This window comes from Nothobranchius furzeri, chromosome 10 (genome assembly GCF_043380555.1).
Source record: "Nothobranchius furzeri strain GRZ-AD chromosome 10, NfurGRZ-RIMD1, whole genome shotgun sequence".
Classification (NCBI taxonomy): domain Eukaryota; kingdom Metazoa; phylum Chordata; class Actinopteri; order Cyprinodontiformes; family Nothobranchiidae; genus Nothobranchius; species Nothobranchius furzeri.
In genome coordinates, this window is record NC_091750.1 from 65,349,276 (window position 1) to 65,368,719 (window position 19,444).

Genomic DNA, 19,444 nt, shown 5'->3' on the forward strand with positions numbered 1-19,444 from the left:
CCCTGCAGGGATGTTTCCAGACACTATTATTATTTTATAAAGTTTCTTCTGTCAGAAGTGTTACTTGACATCAGGATTCGTTGGTTTCCAGGTATTTAAACAGACTCAGTGACCTATGGGGGAACCACTCAGACAGAAGTCAGCAGAAGATATAAAATGGAATTTCACAAGTATCCTGATCACTGGGAGCCAGTTCACACACACCAGAGATAAGGAGGCTGGAAAGGATGAGAAAACGCAGTTGCCATGTTATTCGTTAGCAAAAATGCTTGAATTTTAAGTCATTTAGGACAAAATTCACATTTGATCTAATAAAACTTGGCACAAAGACGTGTGATTAATGGTTTCCCATGAAACCTTCAGATGCTTAAATCTGCTGCTTTGTCCGGACCGCCATCAATGGCCGGCTTTGTGAGGCGACCTGTTACGGATGCAGCGGTAATTACAGAGGAAAGTTTCGGTTGGATGGACATGAGAGGACATTTAGGTGGTGGCTGTGTGAGTGAAACAGACAAGGGCTGTGTGTTGAGTTCTCTTTTCTGTCTGGGTCCAGTTTGGACCAGTTTGTTGATGAACTCAGAAGGATGATTTTTCCGTTCTCATTGATGTTACTGCAACAGCTGAATGATCCATTCATTTTTCGATCAGCAGGAGAGTTAATATCATCTTTCATTGGAATCAGTCCTGTTCTCTCTATAGAACCTTAATGGGATCTAATAATTAATCAGAAAGTGCTGCTTTAATACTTTATTCCAAACAGGAAGAACATTTATGGTGCAAAGTTTAAATGAAGCCAAGCCTTCCTGTCCTTCACTGACTTTAGATAGGCTGGCTGTAAAACCTCCCCCTCCCAACTCTACGTCTCCTTTCACAGATAAGTGATCATTCTCTCTTCATCCTGAGCGTCCGTCAGGGAAGCTCCTCCAGCTTGCTCTTCTCCTCCTGCTGCTTTGCTTCTCTCCACCTCCACCATGGCTCCAACACTGGCCACAGCCTTCGCCAGGCGCTGGTGGATGGCAGTGACCGCTATCGTCGAGAATCTGCTCTTCTCTGCTGTGCTGCTGGGATGGGGATCGCTTCTCATCATGCTGAAGTCAGAGGGCTTCTACTCATACCTTTGCAACGAGGAGGGTGAGTCAAAGATCTGTGTCTCTTGGGTTTCCTTTCCACCCAAAACACAGCAAACAGAGTTAATTCACTCCAACTGAGAACTGGAATTAGATAAGAAGACATGAAGCAACACTACAGTCTCCTCTGTTCTCCTGGAACAATAGTTTGTTTCTCCCATGAAGATTTCTACGACTGTTTTGAGGTCTCTAGAGATTAAACTTGATCTGTTCAATTCAAGATAAAGTAAGAGGTCTAAAGGGAAAGAGAAAAGGGGATCCAGTGTTTCGTGAACAGTAACTTAAGAAAGCTGCAGGCTTATTTTGAGAAAGCCCCTAAAGATCCTCTTCCCCTAGACTTTTGCTAAGTCTGTTTTTGTGATGCCCTTGCCTCGGAGAGCAAATGAGAAAGCATGAAGAAAATTCCATCTTTTAAACACCAGACATTTAGAATAAATTATAAGAAAAGGTAAATCTGCTGAAAATATCTTTGCTCTGATGCTGACTAGATGACTTCCTGAAAACCCACGCTTCCTTTTCTTTTTGGCTTTCTGATGACACAAGAGTGAAAACTGATCGCCTCGGCTCTTTTCAGGCATGTGACACGCGCGAGGAAAAAGAAAAATCTACGTCAGGCATTTATTGCCGATATGATGAAAGTTTAAAGTTCACTGATAAAGGGAGGGACTGATAGCAAAACGATGAGCAGCACAAATCAGTTCACCTGTAGAGAAGACAGTAAATGGATATAGATTAAATGATAGTGGTGTGCACGTGACGGCTTCTTTTTTCTTTTTTTTTTCTTTTTTTTTTTGCACAAGCAGGACAAACACAAGTTGAACAGTGGGATAAAAACAATTCAATTCAATTCAATTCTAGTTTATTTATATAGCGCCAAATCACGACAAGAGTCGTCTCAAGTCACTTCACACAGTAAACATTCCAATACAGGTCAGTTCATTAAGCCAATCAGAAAAAAAGTTTCCTATATAAGGAACCCAGCAAATATCTTTACAGCAATCCTCATACTAAGCAAGCATTTAGCGACAGTGGAGAGGAAAACTCCTTTTCAACAGGAAGACACTTCCAGAGGATCCTGCTTCAGTATAAGCAGCCATCCACCACGAATCACTGGGGATCAAGAAGACAGAGCACACACACACACACACACACACACACACACACACACACACACACACACACACACACACACACACACACACACACACACACACACACACACACACACAGTAATGTTTCTATGGTTACATTGTGATTGCTTAGTAAATATTTTATTTGGTGAGAGATAAACTTTATTGTATTTATTCTAGTGAATCTATAAGTAAATGGGTAAACTAGTAGTAGAACATCCAACGTCAAGGAAAGTAAAGTGTTATTATCAGGAGAGGGAGAATGTTTAAGTGGTTAGCAGTAGTGTGCTAGACGATGGCCCCCTCCATGAGGCCACCACAGCTCAGCAGAACATCATTGTAGCTTCTTCTGGGGAGAAAAACACTTAGAGAAACAAATAAAGTTAACAGCTGAAATAGTAGGAAATAATACAGTTAAAGAGCAGATTGTAGAAGAAAGTAGTCGAGTGTGGAAAGTGGGCAGTGTATCCTCCAGCAGTCTAAGCCTATAGCAGCATAACTACAGAGATAACTCTGGATAACCTAGCTTTTAGATGGAGGCATGTTGGAGGCAGGGCAAGGGAGATCCGTCTTTACCGACTGTACACTCCACCTCCCTCTACTCGTCCAATGTGGTCTCAGTTCCTCTTAGATGTGGGTGACTGGGTTCATAAATAAAAACCACATCCGATGACGTCAATGTTTGGAAAAAAAACTGCCTTTGTTTTGTTGCATAGATTGTTTTCTTCTGACCGTATAAGAGAACAAATAGACTGGTACTAAACAAGTGATGAAAAAAACACCCTCTAAAATGTTCCTTCTGAACTCTGAGATGTATTGTGATGTATAGGATATTCATTGTATGTGATCTGGTTCTCCTGAGTAATACTATAGGACTTTTATTTTGAAATGCAGGTGTAACGAAACATGCATGAGAAGCTAGAATCAAGGCATTCCACTGTAATCCCGAAACTCCTGAGTTCCCAAACCGAATCTCCTTATCCTTCATCTCATGGACTCCTCCTGGACTTTTGCACCTTTTCATATTATCACCCTGATCCTGATAAGCTAATTGCTCTGCCAACTTATCACTTTTTTATTCTGGACATTCCAAAGTGTCAGGAAAATAAAAACAACACTAAATTTTTTTGCTTCTGATTCAGAATTTATCTCCTGCCTCAGCAAATTTTCTGCTGATGTGTTTTAAGTTTGTGGTTGGAGGTTTCTACCACACGTTTCCATGCCGCCATTCCACATCTGACCACTCGCGTGCCACGATCCCGTGATCCTGTTTATGCAGAATCGAATCCAGTGCTTTGTTTTTTTTATTTCCTGTAATTTAAGGGGGACATATTGTGCAAAATTATTCTTTTGCATAATCTGTGCTGCCATTTGCAACTCTACTGTCTCTATAAACACACCAAATGTGAAAAACAAATCCATCAATCTGGTTTTAGGGATTATGTGCTTAAAACAAGCTGTTTCAAAAAGTCCCCGTTTGTGATGTCATAAACAGAGAAAGTACATAAAATCATTTTTCACATGTGAGAGAGAGCAGCAGCTGCTGGAGGAGCAGCAGCTCTACTCTGTGCCCCTCTGATATTGGAGCTTCTCAGCTTATAGCAGTCTGAGCAGGGGAGGGGTGGGCGTGGCCAGCTCCAGCCTGTTTTTTTAAAGTGACAGAGTCCTGAAACTGTTCATTCTGGATGGTACTGAAACTGTCAAGAATAAAACTGCTGAAACTTCTCTATGTGAGATAGATTTTGCGTGAAAAAACGTCAGGATTTGTATCAACATTATAACTTAAGAAAAAAGTCATGACAAGTCTCTTTTAACTCCATCTTTTCATTGCTCAGGTAACAGCTCTAGCTACAATCTCTCCCAACCAATGCCACCACCTGATGAGTATGCTGACATTTTTGAAAATGATGAGCCCAAGATGAAGTTGGGAGATGGTGTGGAGATGAAGCCCCTGGTTTCTCAAGAGCCCCTGAGGATGAACGGGTGGCTGATCTGTAAAGAACAGGATGAGATGCTGAACCTAGCATTCACAGTAGGCTCCTTCCTGCTCTCAGCCATCACACTGCCGTTGGGGATCGTGATGGACAAATATGGGCCTCGCAAGCTTCGACTGCTGGGCAGGTGAGGGCATAGGGATGGGAGGAATGGGATTATGGGAGGAATAGACAAGAAAAATCTGTAAATGTCAGAGTTTTTTTAATCTCTTTTTAGCACATGCTTTGGGTTCTCCTGCCTGCTTATTGCTTATGGAGCCTACAAGCCAAACGGTAAGTGACAATGATCCATACTCTCCATTTGACAAAGTGGTCACTGACAGTCTGATGAGTCAACATCTGTCTCATCGGCAGAGCTCTCTGTTCTCATCTTCATTGCCCTGACTTTCAATGGCTTCGGGGGCATGTGCATGACCTTCACCTCTCTCACAGTAAGTGTTTGCACCACCTTTTGCTCTCTTGCACCTGCCGCCAGTTGTTTGTCCAGATGTGTATTCCATATGTTGGCGGCGCTTTGCTTGGGTGTTTTGTTGCAATAGTTTGCTGGCTCCCTGCCTGCTCGCCCTCTTCCACCCGTTCTGCTCTGGCATTCCTCACGCTGCTCTGTTTTTCTTCTGGTGCTGAACTCGTTGTTCCCAATTTCAGATAGCAGAGAGGGAAGGAGGCTGACTAGAGGGAAATCATAATGGCTCATTAACACTTTCTTCTATGTTTATTTTAAAAAGACACCACAGAAGGGACGCATCAGCACAAACAAGCAAACAACTCATCTAACTTACAGATTTCAGCTTTTTTTCTGTGCAAGCTGCACAAAATATTTAATGAAATAGCCTTCATAGCCTTGGGAGCCATAGGAGTCGACGGGCGTGTTTTTTGACTCGTCTCAAAAACGTAATGATAAATTTAAGTTTGAAATCTATTTGCTATGCGCTATGCTTCAAGAACGTGTCAAGCTCAGCAGTTTACCTCGGGTCAGACAGGAAGGCAAACACAAGAGCATCTAGCAGCTTTCAAAATGAAAGAGGTGCAGATTTCCAGGTGTTTAACTAGTCAAATTCTAGAAACCTTATTTGGATGCATACTGCCATCTTTCTCCTTTCTCCTTGCAAATGTCAAAATCACGTATGATCATACAATTCTCTGGTGCTTTTGTGACCTTGCGGGACCAGCTGTGTGGAATGCAATTGTTGTCGATTTGCACCTGAGATGCTCCCGGAGGGATGGGGCACTCAGCTCGCTGCGGAAATGCGTCTACATAACAGGCCACTAACCCATTCTGTGGAAAGCCCACATCAGATTATATCAGGATATCAGTTAAAAAAGACGATATTGAACAGTCCTGCTGTTGATGTTTAAAAGCACAGCTGCACCATCACCAGAGTTGATCAGAACCTAGAGTGGGGCTCAGAAATCTGCCCTAAAACCAAAAGAATACAAGAGCAAAGCAGCAAAACAGATTGTGTGTTATTTTCAGCCATCACATGGGTCAGTGCTTCACCATTCTTCTGCATTCTTTCCCTGCTATCCCTCATCCTCCTGTTGCCTCCCCAACCTTTCTCAGAAGTCCAAGACTCCACCATGGTGATGCTGTCCACTAAAGATGGTTCCTTCTCTAGTAAATCACTCTGTTAAAAGAAAAAAAACTACCTTTAGACCACCACAGGCCACATTTTTACCCCTAATGTGATGTTTCTTGCATCCACTTGAATGCCTAATTTGTTTTGCTCTTTCCAGTTCAGCCAATCACAACCTCCATCTGACACACAAGCGCACTCCTTCTCCCTAACAACCGGATAAACTACACAAGAAAGCCCGGGTGACAGGTTAATCATTGTACGCGAGCCTGACCCTTTGCTCCTTGAAAACAACTTCCCCTTCAGACCTTCAGGCGCTGTTATTCAGCCGGTTATTAGGTAACTCTCAGGTGACAGAGTTGGCTCCATCTTTTGATTTCAGGTTCATCCGGCAGCTTCTATTCCGGTTTTAGTCATTTAGGATCATAGTGCTGGTGTAAACTGGCTCCACATTTAGCTTAGCCATGTCTGGAGTTGCGTAACTAAACAAGCTTGTTGTTGCTCGCTCTCTTGTTGAACAGAGCGGCTCGTGAATGTCTCAATGTTGGAGCGTGCTGCAGCCCACTGCCTCACAGCCATCAAAGACATAAACAAAAAATGAACTCATCTCCCTCACCACCTTATATGTCCTTCACCTCCGTCACCCCCCTCTGACTGTTTCAGCTGTGCAGCATCCGTCTGCAGGCTGTTGGAGAGCTGTGTGTGTGACGCGATGCTGTTTTATGTTGCTTTTACCAGTTCCGTGTCTCTGTGTTGTGTTTTTCTTTCATTTCTTGGATGTGGAGTGGGTCTGCTTGATAACTGGTTCCCATTGTGACCTCTGACCTCAGTGTCAGTGGGCATCATTTTCACGGTGCCCCCATTCTCTCCTCCGCATCTAATAAGTGCAGCTGACTGTACTTTATGTTCATAGTTAGTTGGACGTAAATTCACCTATGAATGTTGTGCATATTATGGGTTTTTTGTTGTTGTTATTTTTTAGCTCCCTAACATGTTTGGAGACCTCCGTTCAACCTTCATTGCCCTGATGATTGGCTCTTATGCATCCTCTGCTGTCACCTTCCCTGGTGTCAAGGTAAAAATAATAATAATAATAATAATAATAATAATAAGTAAGTAAATAAAACGTTACATTTAAACACATTGCTTTGTGAGTGTTGCTGGATGATCCTTCCGCTGCAATAATGTGCACAATGACGTTTGGTGCTACAGAGATTTCATGTTGAGCCTGCTTCGTTCTATATACAAATGGGTGGTTTAATCTATGGTAGTACATTATATTTCATGGGATTATCTTTTTTTGTTCCATGGGAGAAACAAGGAAAGTCATAATTTTATGAGCCATGTTATCTGCTTTGCAACAACATTTTTGTCCATCTTGTTAAAATAAAATTAACCATTAGATTTATTAGAAAAGGAAGCTTTTTTTTTACTGATTAATGTTTGAGCCCTTAAAGGTGTGGTTGACTGGAAAACCATTTTTACAAGGTTTTTTTCTGATTATAATAAGTCACTTTTTCATGCAGGTTGAACATAAAAATAGTCTCCTACACCTATCTCCTGCATTAGCTTTTGATAGAAAACAGACAGTGAAACTAGGATTTTAAAAGCCTAATTGATCTACGTCACACTTAATATTCATGGACTCGCCCGTCTTGACTCATGACAGGGAGGGCTGTTGTTGTTTCAACGTCCAGGAATCAGCAGAGAACTTCTCGTCTAGTAGAAGCTAACCGTTAGCATTAGCAACTTCACCGCATGACAGACGCTCCTCAAGGTTTGTGTTATTTACGGAGATAAAACATCCATGTGGCAAGTTAGTGGTAGGGTCACGTTGCTGTTATCCAATCTGGGGGCAAGATGTGAAAATATCAAGAAAAGCTGTCGTCTGAAGCTCAGCTGTGATGTGGGCAACTTTTAGGTCTGAGAAATGGTGCACCGGGACATTCCCCCCCCCCCCCCCCCCCCCCCCCCGAGAACGACTTGTAAGGCATTCATTCCTACTAGAGACCACTGCAAATGTACTGATTAAACGAGTCACTCACTCCTTTAAAAGACTGATTCAAATTCAAAACTTGCTGCTCTGCTATTCTTCAGTTGTCTGATTTATTAAGGGAGCAGTATAATGTATACAGTTTGCTGCCATTCATGTTAAATCAGTTTACCAAGGAAATATGAAAAATAATAGAAATATTTCAGTTAATCAAACACAATTATATGCAGTCTAATGTTAATATAATATAAATGAATTTTTATGGAATTATATAACAACATGAATGCCATGAAGACATAAAAAATTGTATTTATTCATTATTTTTTATTGGTCCAGAAATTACTTTTCAAGTTTAAAAATTGTGAATTCCTAAATTTCCCTTTAACGTTTGTGTTACATTTTGTCTGCAGGTCATCTATGATTTGGGCATTTCTTTTATCACCATACTGGTGGTATGGGCTGCTTGTGCTGGTCTGGTCTTCCTTAACTGCTATTTCAACTGGCCTCTAGAACCATTCCCAGGACCAGAAGACATGGACTACACGTTAGTAGCCCACATGCAGACAGAGATGTTACATGTACACTTGATACACAAGGTCTTGCACCAAGCTTGGGAATTAAAAGATTTTAAGCAACATCGCTGGTTTCTTCTTTGTCTTCTCAGAGTGAAGATCAAGTTTAGCTGGCTGGGCTTTGACCATAAAATCACTGGGAAGCAGTTCTATCGGCAGGTGACCACAGTGGGCCGTCGTCTGAGCGTGAGCAACAATGTGAAACAGAAAGAGGTGGTTGCTAATGACGGACGCAACCTCTGCCTCTCCACTACGGACCTGGAAATGAGCAGCAAGCCACAGGAAGAATGTAAGTCTTCATTCATATTCATAAAACATCCTATTGTTACTGGAATTTTTTATCATTTCATCTTTTCCCCCACCATAGCCGAGTCATTCCTGAAGAGCATCATGAGCCCCATCTTCCTGCTAAGTGCGCTGACCATGTGCATCACTCAGCTCCGCCTCTTGTTCTACATGGGGGCCATGAACAGTGTCCTGGAGTCGCTCTGTGATGGAGACCTCAATACAGGTTTGTTTGAGTGCATTACCTCCTGTAACCATTTGTCTTTATAAAAAAAAATGACAATTTTTAATTTATTTGATTTCATTGAATTTTCAGCTGAAAGGATGGAAGTTGGTAAGATAAAATCAGTAGATTATAAAGTATTAGGTTTGTCAATATCCAGCTGGTCGTACAGAATTTAACTACTAGTTTCGTCAAGGTCACTCGCATGGATGTAATTTTGGGGGGGGGGGGACTGGGGGGACATGCCCCCCCCCCCCCCCCCCCCCCCCCCACACACACACACACTTTTTCCAAAGTCAAGTTTTGACCCCTGCACTTTTTACCATCCAAAAACAACATTACGCTATGTTAAATTGACACTGGTTGAGCTCTAGGACCAAGCGGAAAACAACCGTTTGTTTTGAAGCCTGTTTCCCATTAGAGCATACAGCAAAGATTACCCCCCACCCCCATGCCCCCCCCCCCCCACTTCTAAAGTGAAAATTACGTCCATGGTCACTTGATCCACTCCCTGACCTTTGTTTTTGCTTTAGCTGCTAGTTTTCTGTCAGCTGATGTGGTTGCTTTAACTAATAACCCTTCAGTTGTTCAGCTTCGCTCCGAAACCACCATTAGTTTATTCATTAACCAACGTCCTTCCCCAAGAACCAGCAGAGCATCCATTTCACATCATTCACACTTCATGTACCACTGCTCTCCGAGGCGCATATCCCCCTCCTAATGGCGTCTTATTGACTTTTGAACAACCTTGTTGTTGTACTTGATATGGACTAATTATTAACTGTACCGCAGAAATTACCCAGGCAAGAGAAAACCCTTCGTCCTCTCCCAGCAATGTCTCAACACCAGAACTTCTTACGTTTTTGAAGAAAAATTCCCAGTATTCCTAATCAATTATAATATCCTGGTTCTGGTTCCCAGTGAGTCTGTACTCGTCCATCTTTGGCGTGCTGCAGCTGCTTTGTCTGATGACGACCCCTGTGATTGGTCAGATCATGGACTGGAAACTGAAGGAGTGTGATGATGGCGACGACGACAAGGAGCCCTTCAGCAAGTGAGTCAAATCTGGGGGGGGGGGGGGGGGGTGTTATTACAAAGAACAATAAAAGCTCTGCCTAAAATATTTATTTTAAATCCACATTCACTCAGTAAGAGTGTAAAAGTGAACTGTGGCAACAGTGAGCTGAAGGCTCTTCTGGATGAGACAAGCGTTATGTCTTTACACGTGTTTCCCGCTACGGGAGTTCTGGGTCGGTGACAGGAAATAGCTTAGCCCCGTCGGCCGTTGTGTATCCAAACAAACTTGGCTGTTTCAACACTTTTCTAAGACATCAGAATATCCCCGTTTCAGCAGTTAGTGACTTCACTGATCAGCGTCACAAACCATCAGTGGACATTAAGAGCATTGAATGTACACCTTAAAGTCCCATAAGTCATCATCACACACAGGGGGAGATTACATATCCGTATTTGACCCATCCCCACGGGGGTGAGCTGCAGTGGCTGCGCTCAGGAACTATTTGGTGTTTTAAAGAGGCTAATAATGACAGCGTTGTGAGGGGATTTCCATCGCATTTCTTCGATGTTAGGAGTTTGAAACAACGATTTTTAAACAGTGTGAATGGTACTTATTTGCTTTTTCTTCCATTCTGCTTCACCAGCAGCTCTTCCAATTTTACAAATGCTGGTTGTTTAGCGATGGCTACCAATGTAACTTCCTACTGAGTTACAATTAATCAACATAAGCTAACCAAAAGTCCTCCCCAGTGACTCTCCCGGGCCATTTCTGATTTCATACCCTAGTTCAGGTCAGTGGCGGCTCCAGAAGATTTTTTCTGCAGGTGCTATGAAGGAGCTAGTCTTTTTATTGAGGGTGCTATGAAGGAAGTGGTCATGCGTACCTACTGTTCTCTAAAACACCTTCAACACTAGCAGATACACATGCGTGCACAAAACCTCAACAACACCTAAAACAATCATTAATATACATCCTAAACACATGAACAATCGCTGACTTTTCCATGAAATCATAAACACATACAGCCACACAAAAAAACATCTATAGTGTTGCAAGGTTAGCTAATGCTAGTGTTAGCATTTCCAGCGGCAAAACCCTCGACTGCTGCGGCGGTTGAGGTTTGACTCTCTTCTTCCAGATCCGTAGGGTTTTGTGGGTCTGAGATCACTTCCAAAGAGTCATTCGTTTCTGACTGAACCCGTGGAAATGTGGGCAAATAAAACCGATCCATTTTACCACTAGCTCTACCTTTCACTCGTTCGCAGGTGGAAAATGAGGTCATAGGTTAACATCAATTTCCTGTTTTGGTTTAAGTTTTTACCATCTCTATGATAATTTACTGATTATTTTTGTTTTGTATATTAAATATTATCACATCCACACGTTAAATTAAAATTAAATTGTAAAAAAAATAATCTAACATTTACTTGGGGGTGCTATGGGGGTGCAATGACTAATTCAGGGGTAGCTATAGCGCCCCCTAGCCCCCCCCCCCCCCCCCCCCCCCCTTGGAGCCACCACTGGTTCAGGTGCTCTGAAAGTGGTTCTTTTGGGCCCACCTGGTGAAATGGGGACACACACATGCTACGAACATGTGGTAGAATTACCCGGAGGCTCCGGTAGTGGAAACAAACCTATGATCACCAAACCAAGCTGAGATTTAAACCTAGCTGTGATAACACTACAACTTCTCTCTGTTTAACTACAAGGGACGAACCAAAGCGGAGGGACAAGAAAACACAGAAAGTGACCAACGCCCTGCGAGCATTTGTCCTCACAAACGTGCTGTTGGTGGGTTTTGGAGTCACCTGCCTGATACCTGATCTCCCTTTACAGGTGAGCGTCCGCCTCTGATACAGATTGTGTCTCTTGGATGATTCTGAATGATCTGTGTTACTTTATGTTGTTTGGATATTTTGTCAGATCGTGTCATTCATTTTGCACACTGTGGTGAGAGGATTCATTCACTCTGCTGTTGGAGGACTTTATGCTGCTGTGTACGTATCAGTCACTTTGAGTCAAGCATTGGATCTGGACCATATTTAAGCATCATCCTTGAACTTCAACAGTTCACTTAACGAATCTTCTTTTGTTTCTTCAGATATCCCTCGTCACAGTTTGGCAGTTTAACTGGGATGCAGTCGCTGGTCAGTGCAGTTTTCGCTCTCCTGCAGCAGCCTCTGTTTTTAGCTATGATGGGACCTCTGGGAGGAGATCCATTCTGGGTATGAACAGAAATACACCCAAACACACACATATATCTAAACACTCAGTGTTGTCTAATGCTGGTGTCCTCCTCTAGGTTAACATTGGACTCCTTGTGCTCAGTATGCTGGGCTTCTTGCTTCCTATCTACCTGATCTGCTACAGACGGACGCTTCATCAACAGCAACAGCGGAAAGCAGAAAATGCAAAGATCTACATTAAAATCAATGGCTCGGACGTCCCAGAGGCCTTCGTTTAGGGAGAAGATGATGACCAAGTGAGGAACGGAAAATAAAAGGAGAAATATTTTGTTAAAGGCCTAACTAAATGTCAAACATACAATTTGCAAATTCCCAAAGTGAAAAACTACTGGGAATGTTGTCAAGGAAATTGGTCCAATGGACAGTTGGAGAGCTGAGAAGTAGAATGTAAAAGGGAAGCGAGGCGCAACAGAGGAGAAACTGTGAAAGGAAGGAGGCGTCAGCCGTCTGTATTCCCCCAAATCCTCTGAGCTCTTCCTCTCTTAAGTGGCAAAAGAGCATGGCCCCCTTCCAGTGTTTAGACTGCTCCCGTATCCCCACATGAGCCGTTTTTTGTTTGTACTTACTCAAAATAATCTTCATCTCATCACCCGGTGCTATTTATCAGTCTGTCAGCTGGATTTCTCCAAGAGACGTGTAGAAGAGCCAAGGAGTAAATTAGGAAGTCAGAGTAGAAACTTGCTGCTGATGCTTTTTTTTTTTTGGACGAGTAGAAAAGACAACGAGGACTGTTGACCTAGATTTGTTTCAACGCTAACATCTGATGAACATGCTGTAGTGCTGGAGGATCGTCAGGATTTCCTGACTAGAAATTAAGTAAACTGGGATGCTTTTCTAAAAAAAAAAAAAGATGTTTGTTTAGAGTATTTATTTTGTTTAATGCTTTAGAGGTTTTATACATTTAATGGAGGTGTCATTGTGTAAAAGCAGACAGTAGATCGTCAAATGTTCACAAGCGTCATTGAAACAAATTATTTCCATTTATTTAATGCAGGAACTCATAATGCTACAGCTCGGGTGTTTCCTCCGGTCTTTTTGCCTGATGTCATGAGAAAAGCAGCACTTTTACCCGCCTTCTTCGGCGCAGACTCAGCTCATGGCGGCACTTTCTCTAGACGCCTTTGGCCTTGAGAAATCTCACCACAGAATCTTCTGAAGTGTGTGTGTTCTGTTATGCATGTTCATCTGGAAGTTCTTGGTGTGTTCAGACTGTACAATGTTGCTTGGGTGTCATGTAGTGCAGGGTTTTATTTGGATGGAGCGCCCTCTGCCACTGCTGAAGCTAAAGAAAAGATATTTTTTAATTGAGGGTTCCATGTTGAAAGTGGAAACATTTGTGGGAGGAAATAAAGAGTGTGCTTTCATTCATTGCTCACCAGTCTCCATAAATTGTGTAATTTGACAACCTTTGATAAATAGTGGAAAAGTTCTTGACTACAGCTTTAATTTGCAACCTAACAGCAGAGGGCAGTATTAGCAGTTTACAATAACCCCCAAATTCCACTACCTCCGCTCCGCTCCGCCCCCGCCTTCCGCAGCCGCTCGCTTCCGAACTCAATTTTTACTGGTACCCGCTCTACAACTGCTCCGCTCTGGTGCGGAGACCTGAGGTGGGCAAACAAGCATGCACTGGATTTTCGAGATCTTGCGATACAGTCCGAGCAATAAACGCGGAAGGTAGATCCAAACACCCGTTGTGTGGGAGAAGCATCGAAATGAACTGTTTAATCTGCCCATCATTTGTGTTGAGAGGTCAGCAGTGTTTGGATCAACAAAGTGTGACTACTTTGACAGTAGAAACTGTATTTATGGCTTACTTTTGTGCATTTAAACTTCAGCCGCCATTGATAGTTGTTAAAAGTTGTTAAACCTGTGCGTATGAAACAAAAAACGCCTTTTGTTTATCGATTTATTGTGAAAAATGGAAGTTGTGCTTGCTCCTTTTCCTGTTGGGCCGTTGTGATTTCTGTCCATTTATTGCGGAGGTGCTCCGGCGTCCGGCGAAAATAGGATCGATTCTATTTTTGCCGGACGCTGGAACAGAGGGCGGCGCACGGCGCCGTACTGCTGGAGCACGGCCACAGTAGTGGAATTGCTCTGATTGACTACAACGGGACCGATTTTGCTCCGGCGTTCGTGTCGGAGCGGAGGTAGTGGAATTTGGGGGTCAGAAAGACAATGAAGCCTGAGCTAATCGGCAAGTTTTGATCAGCCAAGTTCACTGAGAAATCGTCTTTTACTAAGCATGAAAGTAGCTTTCTACCCCTATTTCCTCCATTAGCTGCCGATAGAAAATATAAGGGAAAATGCCAGTGAGAGCTAAATCCCACTGAAAATAATCATTCATGGACTCACCCATCTTGGCTTGCTGCAGGGAAGGCTGTTGTTGATCTAACATCCAGGAGAGAGCAGAGCTACTAGGACCTAACCGTTAGCATTAGCAACTCCACCACATGGCAGAACCTTTTCAGGCTTGTGTCATTTGTGGAGATAAAACATCAATGTTGCAGAAAAAATTGAGTCAGTGGTTGTGCTGCTGTTATCCAATCAGAGGCGAGATGTCCAACTACCAGGAAATAAAGCTTGGTTTATGCTTCTGTGTCAGCGCCACGAGGGAGAGACACGCACGGATTGACGGAAGCGTTTTGCCCTCATACTTCTCCGTCTCCTGGGGAGTGTTGCAAAGCAATTCCCTGTGGCCCTGCCGCAGAACAACATCATGTATCCGGTCCAATATAGTGCATTTAATTGTGTTTTTATTGTGTTTATCTATTTCAGAGACTTTTTAACACGGACAAATTTGTCCCTCATTCTCCTCCACCTCTTCATGTGCTCGCCACCTCTAAACCCACCCTTTCCGTCACTCACAAAAATAAAACGCTTGCTGCCTATACCTTTTCACTTCCGCAGTCACGGGTGAATAATCATTCATGTTTTAGAGTTTTTTCCATGAGGTATTATTCAGTCTGCTTCATGTCTGCTGCTAGATATCTTTGTTTTTGAGGGTGCAATGGCGCTGCTGTTGACAAAAGCGGTGTCCTGACCAATCACAAGCTTGCGTTCTCCATCTCTTTAGACGGATGTTTAGAAAAGAGAGCTCGACTCCGTCCGTTCTTGCGAGCCTGCTGGAGAGATCCCTCGCAAGGACGGATAATGGCGTTGCGTGTCTCCGTACCGACGCAGACGAAGAATCATAAACTAGGCTTTACTCTCCAAATCCTGCCGGTCATCACGTGTTTGCTGAGTAAACCTACAAAAGTGTATTCTCTATATTCATGAAAACATTATTGGGTGATGTTCTGCCCTAAACTTTGTACGTTTTGGGGAAAAATGGCTTTTCAACTAACCTTTTCTATGACTGATGAGTTTTGATTCATCTAAAAATGACTGAAACATAAGTTCCAGTCATTATCATCTGACACAGAATCACAATGCCACTTATTTTATCTATTTATTTTATTTATTTAATGTATTTTTTCTTTATACGTGCTTTTAAAACAGTTTTTTACCTTGATTTATGATCAACATTATTTTAATATCTATATAACTTTTTATATTACAATTCTCATTTTAGCCCTTTGGATTTTATATTTTAACCTTAATTTAACCATTTTCCAGTGCTTCCTCTGTGGGAGCCCTCTGCCCCGATGGTGGTGGTCAGCTGTGGCGGCCTGGGTGTTTTCCATTGGGCCATTCCCATCTGTACCGGGTCGACCCGGGTCGGGTAGCGTAGGTTGTTTACATATCTGGGTGGCCTGGTATTTTTCTGGGCCAACCAAGGCTCATTCTCAGCCCTCTTCTCGAGGGGGTCTGCTTCAGGCCGACCAGGGCCAACACACCCACTGCTGACAGCAAATTCACACCTTCCATTAGAGCAAGCCTCTGATTGGTGGGTAGAATCAGCCCACATGGGCTTAAGGCAAGGATGTGTGGAATCACCCGGGCCAGGCTGGGGGCCGACTGGGGCTACCCGGCCCGGGCCGACCCGGTACAGATGGGGATGGCCCACATGTGTGCCTGGGTGGTGGTGGGGGGACTCTGCCCTCCCTGCCCTGGGCACCCGGTGTCTGTGCCTCGGCTGCTGCTGTGGATCTGCTGCTGTCGGGGTGGATGGCTCCCCTGATGGCGTTTCCTTATCCTTATCTTAACTGGTCTGGCTCATCTGATCTCAGCCAATCATGTTCTTTTTTACCATGGGGAAGGGGGCATGTATGTATGTGTGTGTGTGTGTGTGTGTGTGTGTGTGTGTGTGTGTGTGTGTGTGTGTGTGTGTGTGTGTGTGTGTGTGTGTGTGTGTGTGTGTGTGTGTGTGTGTGTGTGTGTCGGAGGACACACACGCACGCACAAGTCTGAGTGTTGTGAAGGGGTTTTTATGGTCAGACTGTTTTTTAAATTCTGGGGATGGGAGGGAATGTGGGTATGCAGGGCCTTTTTAATTTGTTAAGCACTTAGAGTTGCATGTAATGTATGATTAAGTCCTATATAAATAAAGTTGACTGATTGATTGATTGCTTGATTTAAATGGCACGTCTCAATTACTTTTCAAAACACAACAGGAATTTTCTTGTCAGGCTGTTTAATCTGACTTAAACCAGGGATTACTCAGATGATCGGTCTGAACATATTTTGCACAAATTCTATTTCACAACTAGCAGGTTGTTTGTTCTAGAACTGAGTGAATTTTTCTGTCACCTTTTTTAATGTTCTAGCGCGTTATTAGCAACTCTCACCACCTGAAATGAGATGTGAGAAAGCATCGCTCATGGCAGGGAAGAGGTGCTGCTGGAGTGCTGCTGTTCTGACACAACCACAAGTGGAATAAACCCTTCCATGGTTAGCAGGTTGGTCCATCAACATATAAATTTTGGACAATGGGTTTCCAAATGCTTCAATAACATATTTTTGAAGATAAATAGGAGGTGGCCACCACCGCCATTTTGACCGTGTCACAGGTTCCGTCAAGCCCAGACAATTCCACAAAAGGGAAGAGAGGTGGAGCTGAGGGTGGGGCTGTAAGGCTGGGATCAACTGACGACACCCGGTCAAACTAGCTACAAGCTAACCTGAAGCTAACCCAAAGCTAACGCTGGGGAGGGGAGAACCACAAGCCGGCCGGCAGCCCGCACAGCAGACAGAGATGCGCCGAGCTGCGGGGAGGGGAGAAACGGGTGGAAAACAGAGGTCTCCCGAGAGCTCCACAAGCCGATAGTCGGAACCCAGCTCCACCAACATGTTATATTTCAACCCATTTTCTAAAGTGCAGCATTATGTTAAATGCACTGGGTTTTACCCTATTACATTTAAATTTCATGGTTAAACAGTACATGTTAAAATCTAAGCTCAGCTCTGCAGTGACCTAAAATACATAAATATAATTTTACTTACCGAAAAAAATGAAGTGGAGACTCCTTGGACGCTCTATCAGTGCAATTAATGCCACAGCAAGTCGTTTTGTCCAACAATTGCACAAAAAATATCCAAAAACGAATGCACAAACACGGAGACTCAAAATCCCGGAACAGTTTCCAAGCCAGACCGAGGCTCTACTGAGGCCTTTCCACGGAGCTAGCTCTGTGGTCACGTGGGTCTGATGCTCATTAATTATACAGAATTTTAGGCTTTAATACACTTAAACAGAAGAGTGAGAAAAAAAATCACCCCCCTCACAGTTGTCATGAGTGTAAACTAGGTAATTTAAACAAAAAACATGTTTTGGAACCAGGCTGTAAACATGTTTATTTCTGCTGTGAAATTGGTATTTTTAACATGGGAGTCAATGAGGATTTGCTCGCTTCTGACACACGCCCCCAGTGGATGAGGGTGGAACTGCAATTTTGGCACTTCCGGGATTGCTTCAATTTTTGAGCCGCATTGTGGGAGCTTGGGTTGGTCACATATTTCCAAACTAATCTTAGATCCTTAGCACATGACATGTGTGCTGTTTATTATTGCTAAGCTGCTAAAAACACAGTTTTGCAGTAAAGGTCTTTGTTTATTGTGAATAGCTGACAGAGAACTGCATCCACTCAGACTATGTTTCTAAACATTATGAGCAGTGATCAGGCGACCAATGTGGTGTTGGTGATTATTATTTCCCTAATGCTTCCCCTACAGGTGCATTGTTTTCTCACGAATAAAAATGCAAAAAACTATTCAGGAATGAATTTAAGGACAGGAAATGATGCATGCATCCACATTATTATTATTATTATTATTATTATTATTATTATTATTATTATTATTATTATTTGCTGTCCACTTGTCACCCAACATGCATCCTACTGAAAGGCTATTTCTCAGCACATCTGTATTGAGAAGTTAAAGTTAAATAAATGAGACACAATAAATATATGAATGAAAGAAATGTGTGTTCAAATAAAAGCCTGGAATGGGTAAAACTTAAATCGAGAACTGTAAAGAATTTATTTTGTGTGTACAGTTTATCTAAGTGTTTCATTCATTTGAATATTTAATGGAAATCTGGGAGGAGGCCACATCTTCAGTAGCTGCAGGATAAATCAACGGATAGGAGCCAAAGAGGTCCAGGATATGTGACTGTTGGCAAACGGATACAGAAGCGCTATAAATACAGCAGCGGCCCCCTGTTACGTAATTTTAGACTCACGCACTTCCAGAGATCTGCAGGACTGGATTAGGGACCTGTTGCAGGACCTTATAGCGCAATCACACGACCTCCAGGGGACCTTCAAAATATTACAAATCAGCTTTTAATCCATAAATAAATTCATGTTGCGGCTGTAATTGTTTCAAAACCATCCATCGTTAAAATAAGAAAGGCTGTAAAGTTATGCCAGTCATGCAGAGAGGAGGCAGATAATCGGATACAGCACAGTTTTTTAAAGGATTTAGAGAGATGACCGATCTGTGCCAGCGGTGGTCCCCGTTTCATCCGCTGATGGTGAACCACGCTTTTACGTCATCGCCGTCATCGTGACGCATTGTGTGGCACACTCTTCAAAATGAAGGTTCATGGAGGAAAGATCACCCATTTGAGCTGATTTTTGTTTTCAGCTGTTTTCACTTTGGCATTCAACTAATTCTGTCATTTTGTAAAAACTAAACCTCAACTTTGTTTTTAAAAGAAATTTCTTTTTCTTAAAAAGGCTTTTGTCAACGCAGCCCAAAACAAAAAGGATGTAAATTTGATCATTTATTTAAAATGTAAATATTTTTAAAGGGGGAACTAGGCAGTTTTGGCTTGTTTTAAGCACCTCCTAGTGTCTGTTTTTCATCATTCATCTTTTTAACACCTCAATCTGAC

General features: G+C 42.8%; 1 protein-coding gene across 2 annotated transcripts; it reads left to right on the top strand.

The window, feature by feature from the left end:
• The first annotated feature begins 879 nt into the window (after window positions 1–879).
• Window positions 880–13,537, top strand: slc43a2b (solute carrier family 43 member 2b). Of its 2 annotated transcripts, XM_015961715.3 has the most exons (13): window positions 880–1,131; window positions 4,093–4,378; window positions 4,469–4,524; window positions 4,606–4,682; window positions 6,808–6,900; window positions 8,229–8,362; window positions 8,483–8,679; window positions 8,758–8,901; window positions 9,820–9,952; window positions 11,626–11,752; window positions 11,840–11,913; window positions 12,018–12,141; window positions 12,219–13,537. In XM_015961715.3, exons 1-13 carry the CDS (start codon window positions 972–974, stop codon window positions 12,378–12,380), a joined length of 1,767 nt encoding a protein of 588 aa, XP_015817201.1. In that variant the 5' UTR covers window positions 880–971; the 3' UTR covers window positions 12,381–13,537. The 2 variants fall into 2 exon arrangements, with proteins under 2 accessions (XP_015817201.1, XP_054586862.1); XM_054730887.2 differs by lacking the exons at window positions 880–1,131; window positions 4,606–4,682 and having other exon boundaries at window positions 4,130–4,378.
• Window positions 13,538–19,444: the final 5,907 nt, after the last annotated feature.

What these genes read in the sequence shown, in the direction of transcription:
- slc43a2b (XM_015961715.3), top strand. Translation starts at nt 972, where the DNA reads ATGGCTCCAACACTGGCCACAGCCTTCGCCAGGCGCTGGTGGATGGCA. An exon ending in CCAGAAGACATGGACTACAC is followed by an intron (nt 8,363 to 8,482) that starts GTTAGTAGCCCA and finishes TTGTCTTCTCAG; the next exon opens with AGTGAAGATCAAGTTTAGCT. An exon ending in TACCTGATCTCCCTTTACAG is followed by an intron (nt 11,753 to 11,839) that starts GTGAGCGTCCGC and finishes ATATTTTGTCAG; the next exon opens with ATCGTGTCATTCATTTTGCA.